Raw genomic sequence first — 8,965 nt, 5'->3', positions numbered from 1 at the left:
ACGAGAGCTTGTATGGCCCGAACCGTGTTCTATTGAACTTAACGCGCATCGTCAATTGCCGACAGTGATTCGTCGAAAGTTGCAGTGAGGAAAGGAGAATCCTCGGACTTTGTTTCAATTGTGGTCGTGTTGGTGCCCTAGGTCAGACGAGGATGGTACGTTCCCCTCTTGTCTTGTTTGTGAATGAATCTTTCTATTCTTTGCTTTCTCTCAACAATTCCCTTTTCAATTTGATAACTACCTGTTAATCTATCTAGTACTTCTCTCACATAACCTCCTTGTTTATTCTATATCAAATTCATAATCTAATCTAATGTCTCATCACATCAAGTTGCCCCTCTTTGTTGTTGAGTTATTTTTTAATTTTATTTTTAATGAAACCAATAAATCATTGATCCTTAGTCATGATCAGATGAATGATATTTTTTTTGTTTCGTTTACGATTGTTTGCAAATCTTTACTTCTTTTTAGATATCTGTCTAAGTGAGTGAGTTCCTTTTATTTTATGTATAAAAATAGGATTGAAAAAATTAAAAAGAAGAAGAGAGAATTATCATGAAAAAAATCATTAACACTCTTTTGGGTTATCAGTCATCTCTATATAGAGGGGAATCGAGGAGGTACAATAATAAACCAAGGGGACGCCATCATTTGACCCAACAGAAGAAGCAGGAGATCAAGGAAGCTTTTGAATTGTTTGACACTGATGGCTCAGGTTTTGTATATGGACTTTAGTATCAAAATAAAACTAAGTCAAATAGTTCTTTTATTTATTTATTTTTCAATGCTTTGATGTCTTTTAGGTAATATTGATGCCAAGGAGCTAAATGTTGCCATGAGGTTTGGTTGTCATTCATAATCTTAAAATGTTTTGTCATATTATCTGGCTATGTAGTTTTCATAACATAAATATTATCTTGACAGGGCCCTTGGATTTGAGATGACAGAAGAGGTATTATCTATATCCTGGTACATTAATGGAGTTTTCTCAGTTACAATGGTTTCCTTCATGTGGTTGTAGTCAAGGGAAAGAATTCCCAGTCTTTGTCACGATGAAGGGAGCCATCAGTCTCTATTTTATTGTTTTTGACATTAGATGTGGTTGTTGGTCTAGTTACGTATTCAGAGATCATAGTAGTTAATAGCGCCGCAAGCTGCGCCATACGAGCGTTGCGGTGCCTCGCTGCAAGAAACCACACCGTGCCGCACTAGAACGCAATAGCGGCCATTGCGATCGCATTTGCGGCCAAATCACGGCCATATTGCTGTCATAAGGCAAAATGTCAATTTTGTCTTAAATTTAAATGTGTAACAAAAATTTTTGAAGGGTTTTTTAGTATATCTGCATCTCTGTCTATCACTTATGCTATATCTGCCTTTAATTTTTTTTTTTTTTTTGTAATTATTTTTGTCATATATCTATTCCGCTATTTCTGCACCCGCAACCCGCTATAGCACTATAGCGTTTTTCGGGGTTGGCCGCGACATGCTGCAATCCGCATTTAATAACTTTGTCAGAAATAGGAAGTCAACTGCTTGCAATCAAATCTAAATTTAGCATAGTTATGGTTTAAGAACAACGTGGTCTGGGATTCCCTGATGCCATTCTTTTTGTTAGAGTTATGTTTGCATATCTAATCAATAATCCACCATGGCATTTCAGCAAATTAATCAAATGATAGCAGATGTGGACAAGGATGGCAGTGGATCAATTGATTATGATGAATTTGAGCACATGATGACAGCCAAAATAGGAGAAAGGGACACTAAGGAGGAGCTCATGAAAGCCTTCCGTATTATTGATCAAGATAAAAATGTGAAGTTCTTCACTGCTATACACCATTTATACTCATTCTTCTTGTTCTCATTGTTTGTGGTCAATGCAGGGAAAAATATCTGCATCAGACATCAAGCGTATTGCAAAAGAGCTAGGTCAAAATTTCACTGACAGAGAGATTCAGGAAATGGTCGATGAAGCAGACCATGATAGTAAGTTATCCCAATCATATCCTTGACAACTTTCTAATTTTACAGGAAAACTTTTGCTTCTCATACTGTGAACTTGTTTTCTCTGGTAAACCAGGAGGGGGTGCGTATGCTTTTGATTACGTATATTATAAAATATCACAATTAATTTGAACTTCTAATTGGTGGTTTTCTACATTAAAATTACATGTACCACTTGTCATATTTTAGTATGACACACAGTTGAATTTGCTTTTCCATAATTGTTTTTTTTGTTAGCAAAGCCAACATGTGGGAAATAAGTAGTTTATCATTTTTCTTAAATTACACTAACCTCCGGAGGTTTACCAAATTTTTTTGTTGCAAAGTGTTATTTATGTTTGGAAAAATTATATGGGAGTATTTTCTTAATGAAAATTTGTAATAGGAGATTTTTCAATGTAGTTTTTGAAATCGGAGTTTTTTTTTTTTTTGCATAGAATTCAAAATTATCAGGGGAGGTCAATGTATTACATGGTCTTGTTCGTAGAATGATAAATTCTGCAAAATAAATAGTAAAGTAGCACTAGAATACGGGGAAGTATATTGTGACAACTAAGTTGTGTCACTACCAAGTGTCTACCAATTAATCTCCCCGTTAGATCGATTATGTTGATCCAACGGTTATATTTATTTCCATCTTTGTATGGTCATGGTTTTCCATATTTAAAGTGAAATCATTAAATATGGAAAATCATAACCATACAAAGGTGGAAATAAATATAAAGTATTAAATTTGGGAAACCATGAACATATAAAGATGGAAATAAATATAATCGTTGGATCAACATAATCGATCTAACGGTGAGATTAATTGGTAGTCACTTGGTAGTAACACAACTTGGTTGTCACAATATCCTTCCCCCTAGAATATTTACCATTCTTTTTTAACTGTAGAATTAGTGGTTAATTCTGACTTGTATATTTGTTAGACATTGCACCGGTTTAATCATTAGCAGTAGGGTTATAGTTTAATTATAAAAGGCTACACTAAGCTACATAATATTTGGACACCTTAAAAGTTCATTTTTTTTTCTGGTTTGAAATTGTGCAGATGATGGAGAGGTTAATGCAGACGATTTCATCAAGATGATGAACAGAACTAGCTTCCGTCACTAGTCGTATCTAGGTGGAGTTGATAGCTAAAAAATTTCGTGCTATTGTACAAATTTTATGAATAACATTATGTATGCCTAAATTTCGGTGTGTTCTGACTAATTTATTTTACGTTTCTTATCTCGCAAGAGGTCTGGTTCAGTGGGGCAGAGCATTTTTTAAATTTTATACCGCACAAAGGTAGTTAAATTTTATACCGCACAAAGGTACAACTTATTTTGGTTTACAACTATATTTTAACCGTTAATTTTTGTCAATTAACGGTTAAGATTTTCGCAAATCAAATTTATTAATTAATTATTAATTCACAATAAATGATGGTGAAAATCAACGATTAAGATATGGTTATAAGAATTTGTAAATTATTTGAGTTGTAAATATAACTCCGGCTCATAGATTATATGTAAAATAAGTTACATTATAACTTCGAAGGTATTTTGGCTTACAACAATATATTTGAAGGAATAGATTCAATATTGAGTGTATGTATTCATTCAATATTTTTCACTAAAAATCCAAAATCGGTGTTATGCGAAAAATCTTAATCATCTATGAATAAATAATGGTGATGATTATGTAATTTTTTATTATAATATTTTTTATTTTATTTTTATTTTTATTGATTCACCTATATCGTTAGGATCATAGATACACATATTCATGATCGTGTTAATTTATACATGAATCCCAAAATCGGTTCACCTCTTTTACCAATAGGGTTAATAATGTTATTTATTTAATTCAAATTTCTCATTTTTTATAATTTCAACAAAAATTTAACATCTACACTAATCTATATAATGATGCTGTTTCACTATATTCAAGATGTTTATAAGTAAAGTTCAATTAAAATAATAATTTAATATATTATAAATAAGACTAATATATAGAATTTTGTTAATTTTGAACTAAATCAATTAGAAAACGTGTCTTATTATTACTAGTTACTAGTAAGACCAATACGACACCATGAACGAAGTTGTGGTAGATCCTAAATCCGATATTGAAATAGAAGTAACCACAAACCTAATTTTGAGAATCGAGACTCGTTCAGTTAACTTCAAGCCGAATCGGATTCCGGGAGCGGTTGGCGGTGGCGTGGGAAGTTGACCACCAAAGAGGTTGAGGGCGCGTAGTTTTGGCGAGTGAGGATGGCCATCGATACCATTGATGCTCCGTCTCCGCCGTTTCAAACCGGACAATCCGGGTACTATTCATTTCATTCTCCTTCTTCTTTTCATTTTCACCACCGCCACTTCTCTTCTTTAACCTTATTCTCTCTCTTTTTTTCTTCTTCTCATTTTTTATAAATTTTCAGTCTCTCGCGCCATTTCTATCTCGCAGTAGACAGGCTTCAGTTCAAAATGGTATCTGTTATTTATAATTAGATCATAATAATATTTGATTGGTGAAACTGAAACTGTATAAGAGATTTTGATTATTGGTTGAAATGCAGCAAACGGTGGTTGATCTACTAGGTTTAGTGGGTCGACGTCCATGCTTGCCAATTGTGGTGTGTTGTAGCAGCCGCGACGATCTTGACTCTCTCTGCTCTTCTCTTTCCGCTCTCCCCTTCATTTCCTCTTCTGCTTTGGTAATTTTACCATTTTATACCTTCTCTACTTCAGTTCAATCTCTAATTTCAATTTCTTCACAATTCAATCAGCTACCAACTGAATTTCTTACTAATTCATGTGATATCATATCAACTCAATTTTTTTTTTCAGTGTATTGTATCGTAGTTGATTTTTTTGTTTTGTTTTGCATATGTCAGTACAGTGACCTTGCTGAAGATGAACGTGCTTGTATTTTAGAGAAATTTCGGCAAGTGACGACAAAGTGGAACCAGACTAATCATTCTGGAGTAGGAAATGAGGATGATGCAGGGAAAGATGAGAGATCTCATATGGTCATTGTAACAGACGCATGCCTTCCTCTCCTTGCTTCTGGAGAGCCTCCCATGAATGGTCATCTTCTGATTAATTACGAGTTACCGGCAAAGAAGGTCTGGTTCTTCTTTCTGTAGTTGATATTTTACCATGACTGTCTGCGTTCGTATGTGCTATACTTACAACCGTAGTGCAAAAATCCTCTGGTATATAGTGGCTTTTTCAAACTTATTTTTTATTGTTTTCATCATATTATTTCTAAAAAGAGGGTTGGAATAAAGCTGCTCTGGGTAACTTAGAGGTCATGGATTTGAATATAGAAAAATGTCTCTTTGTAAAAATACAAGGATAAAGATGCATATAAGAATTTCCCTCATCCCTATATCCTCGCAAGTCATGGTTTAATTGGATGTGATTTTGCTCCTGTTTCTTTTGCTCCTGTGATTTTAAAAGTTGGCTTTTTATATGACAGCAAGAACTAGAGACTGACAATAGTTTTTTGTTCCCTAGATTAATTCTTATAGAATAGGTGGACGCCCCTAAGGTATCTTCAATCTTGTTGTATAAGGTTACTTTCGCGTGCAGTTACTACTTGTTAGTGAGAAGGAACCTGCTCCATTTACATTCTTGACATTTGGTTCTCCAGTTAGATTTTTCTTTCTCAAGAATCATCCATCTTCAGCATTGACGAAAAATGGTGTTTTTGTGGTTTATGTGTTGTGAAAGTGGTGTCTCTGTGTAACCATAATTCCATATTGTGCCTTCCTTCCACCCTAATGATTCTCTTTCTATTTTTCTAATCATTTTTGTGTTTCACACAGGAAACATATGGGAGGCGTATGGCAACTTGTTTGACAGCTGGTCCTTTCTTTGGTGCCTAGTTCTATAATTTTGTTAAGTGATAGTTTGGATTCTTGCATTGATGCTAAGATTCCTTTAACGTGCAGATGGATTTGTCATCAATATGGTTGTTGGTGGGGAAGTGGTAACTCTAAAAAGTATTGAAGAAAGCAGCGGTATTGTCATGCAAGAGATGCCGATGCAAGTAAGTTTGCTTGCTAACTTTTATCAGATGAGCTTGACTGTATCAGGATTACATGGCATTCATCTCCCTGTAAATTGGCTGAGGTTTATTCTTATTATATAAAAGAAAGTTGGTCGTATATATTTTTAGATGAAACACTCTTTTGTTTCTTTTTTTTTTAAATTAATATTGGTCTTCCTTTTTTTTCAGTTATTATAAACGTCGTTGTTCTTATTGATACATACGTTAAACATATTGCAGATTCTTGACATTTTATGAAGATATTTACTCTGTCCTTGTATGAAGAAAGCAAAGAATTTGATCTTGCACTTAAGACTTGAAGCTCTCTCATTGCTTTGAATGTTCTGTGAGTAGTCACTGACTTACTGCTACAAGAAAATATACTGTTGAGCTTTCTTTTTAATTATTATTTTACATTTGTATATTTTTATGCTAGATTACATAATCTATTGGTTGCTAAAAAATGGAGTATAGAAAATTTGGTAGAAATGACAAATTTCTTGTCCTTTTCTTTTTTGAAAATGTAAGTCATATATTATTGAAAATTGTGAAAGGGTATTTGAGGCACGAGAGTAATTGACAGCCAAACTTATCTTCTTTTTTGAAAGAAAAGGTTAATGGAAACAACACTTTTTGGGAGAAATTTAAAAATGAGGTGGAATGCTAAGATGATAAAATTTAAAAGACAAGGGAACTTTTCAACTAAGCATTTATAACAGGCAGAATTTGTGCTATAGGTATTTCAGCGTGGGCACTATCATTGACATTAAAACTATATCAAGGAAAAGTTTTAAGGTAAAATGTCCTGAAATTTGGCACTTATCTGGTACGATTTGCCAAGCACTTGGGATTTTGTAGCATAAAGTTCCCTGAAATCTGCGGCTTTATATGCGGCGTGACTGTGTTAGGGTTGGGAAAGGATTAGCACCAAGGTTTTTTTGGGCATGTCACATGGAAGAATGTTAACCATGCAAAGGACGAGAAGATTCATTTCCATATGGATTATTAACATGAACTCCAACTCGCTTAAATTATACTTTTAAATAGGTTGGCTTGAGGGGTCTGATCTCTTGACAGTCCTGATCCATCCAATGCAAAACAGGAGGCCGGTGTCGGGCTTGGAACGTATATGCTGAAAAACATGGGAAAGTATGCTACCGTCACTTCGACATTTGTCAAAAGAGAGTAACTGAATTTTCCTTTCATTTTGTTTTCAATTCCATCATTGACAAAAGGTTCTATTTTTCTTTCCGCTGGGAAAAAAAAACTCAATTATCTTTTACTCGTGATGTGGGACTAAGAAGAAAAGAAAAAGGTAATACGACAAAAAAAAGTTATTTAGACTTAAGCATAGGAACGTGTAATTGTTGAATTTAATGATTCTTTCAAAAGTTATATTTTACGGCTTAGACGTGTATAGGGTAAACATAACAAGTGAATTGAGTAACATTGAATATTCAATACACGTATATGTTGTGTTTTTTTATTATTCTTTCATCCTTTCGCCTAAAATGCACGTGTGTTTGTTCGTAAGCCATGTTTCTACCCAAATTCTTAATTTTTTTAATTGAAAACTATTTTAGTCCTATTATGCGAGATTTTCAACATTTTAATATAAATGCACAAATTTTTGTTATTTTTTATAAATTTCATTCAGAATTGTGTATAATATGAAGTTCTAAAATTTTTTTTTTTTTTTGATAACAAGTTCTAAAACTTTTACCTGTCCTAATTAATCATAATTTTTTGTCTTATACTTTTAATGAGAAAAAACTCTTCGATATGGAAAAAAATCCTTAATGTTATAACTTATTACGTGAGACGAATTTGCTTTTGAAACCAAAAATATGGAGGGAGAGCAGCATACATCCTCTTGAAAAAATAAACACATTTTGGGATTGTGTTGCAAAAGTGTCCTGTTTGACTAGAACCAAATACAGAGCAAACAAGTTATTGGTAAACCACTGAAAGTATGAATCACGCAGATCATTAAAAAGCTCGTATATCAGATATTTTTTAGTATAACAGCAGCATATTGTTTCTTTCCCGCATTGGTCATGCAAGGCATATTTCCCTACGAGGCACGTGTATGCCAGATCGTCAGCAACCGCATGTGCATACATCAGTGAGAGTTTGTATACCCGACCAAAAATGCAAAATGGAACCTAATTTTTGGGGCATTATTGTTCATCTTCATGTAAAGAAGTTGACAGCTTTTAATTCTTTGGCATTGTTATGGAACGGCCTTCCAGGCCCAATATCGAGGCCCGTCTCCTACACCCTCAAAATGGGATAAATCTTCCCTTTTTACACATGATTCCTCTCTTCCTGGTCCCAATATAGCTTAATCCTTGCCTGTAGTTGGGCTTTGCCAATTGCCACAAGAGAAACTGTCCCCAGGCATCAATCTATAGTGTGTAAAGGGTGAGTGCCAGGCCTACTTAATGGATGTCAACATAAACTTTGTCTCTTTTTATGGTGTGGGATTGCCCATTGCTGTTTTTGATGCACTCTGTTTTGGAATCGGGCTTATTGGGCCTTTGAACGGGTTTATTGACTGCCAGATAGTGTTTGCTGTTGTGATGGTGATAGTGTCGGCTAGAGCGGAATGGAAGGTGCAAGGCTGCAAACAGATAGGGCCAGAGTTGATAGACTGAGAAAATATAAGCAGCGAAGAAAATAATGAAGCTATGGAGCGATTGATGGCTTTTTTACCGTTGTAATCTTTTATTAATAATTAATTAACAAATTGACCTTCATTATAAACTATTTCAAAAATTTAACCTCTTCAAAAAATATAACACCGATCTGCCCCTGTTTGACCGTTGACCACCAAGTCTACCCGGGTATACTCCTCCCTACTCGGGTATTTTTTGAAAATTTATGCCTACCCGGGTAGAGAGGGGTGTAC

General features: G+C 34.3%; 2 protein-coding genes across 3 annotated transcripts; both read left to right on the top strand.

The window, feature by feature from the left end:
• Nucleotides 1-3,240, top strand: LOC133288077 (caltractin). Its single transcript, XM_061485778.1, has 7 exons — nt 1-155; nt 592-715; nt 804-840; nt 925-952; nt 1,664-1,816; nt 1,887-1,989; nt 3,059-3,240. The coding sequence occupies exons 1-7, from the start codon at nt 153-155 to the stop codon at nt 3,121-3,123; spliced, it is 513 nt and encodes a 170-aa protein (XP_061341762.1). The 5' UTR covers nt 1-152; the 3' UTR covers nt 3,124-3,240.
• Nucleotides 3,241-4,115: 875 nt separating this feature from the next.
• On the top strand, nt 4,116-7,059 carry LOC133288241 (ATP-dependent RNA helicase eIF4A). 2 transcript variants are annotated; one of them, XR_009748344.1, is made up of 8 exons: nt 4,116-4,327; nt 4,439-4,487; nt 4,577-4,714; nt 4,895-5,125; nt 5,831-5,870; nt 5,957-6,054; nt 6,295-6,400; nt 6,792-7,059. XR_009748344.1 is itself a non-coding variant. In XM_061485961.1 (7 exons), the coding sequence occupies exons 1-7, from the start codon at nt 4,272-4,274 to the stop codon at nt 6,310-6,312; spliced, it is 630 nt and encodes a 209-aa protein (XP_061341945.1). In that variant the 5' UTR covers nt 4,116-4,271; the 3' UTR covers nt 6,313-6,593. The 2 variants fall into 2 exon arrangements, 1 of the variants encoding a protein (XP_061341945.1); XM_061485961.1 differs by lacking the exon at nt 6,792-7,059 and having other exon boundaries at nt 6,295-6,593.
• The last annotated feature ends 1,906 nt before the right edge of the window (nt 7,060-8,965 follow it).

Source organism: Gastrolobium bilobum, unplaced genomic scaffold, assembly GCF_033153095.1.
Source record: "Gastrolobium bilobum isolate Gb01-03AN ecotype WA unplaced genomic scaffold, APGP_CSIRO_Gbil_v1 utg2810, whole genome shotgun sequence".
Lineage (NCBI taxonomy): Eukaryota > Viridiplantae > Streptophyta > Magnoliopsida > Fabales > Fabaceae > Gastrolobium > Gastrolobium bilobum.
The sequence above is the reverse complement of the archived record's forward strand: the minus strand, read 5'-3'. Positions and strand labels throughout refer to the sequence as shown.

Bases quoted from the DNA above. Each gene is read 5' to 3' on its own strand.
- LOC133288241 (XM_061485961.1), top strand. From the start codon at position 4,272: ATGGCCATCGATACCATTGATGCTCCGTCTCCGCCGTTTCAAACCGGA. The intron at 4,488-4,576 runs GTATCTGTTATT...GTTGAAATGCAG, and splicing joins ACAGGCTTCAGTTCAAAATG to CAAACGGTGGTTGATCTACT. The intron at 5,871-5,956 runs GTCCTTTCTTTG...TTTAACGTGCAG, and splicing joins GGCAACTTGTTTGACAGCTG to ATGGATTTGTCATCAATATG.
- LOC133288077 (XM_061485778.1), top strand. The intron at 716-803 runs GTTTTGTATATG...GATGTCTTTTAG, and splicing joins GTTTGACACTGATGGCTCAG to GTAATATTGATGCCAAGGAG. The intron at 1,990-3,058 runs GTAAGTTATCCC...GAAATTGTGCAG, and splicing joins CGATGAAGCAGACCATGATA to ATGATGGAGAGGTTAATGCA.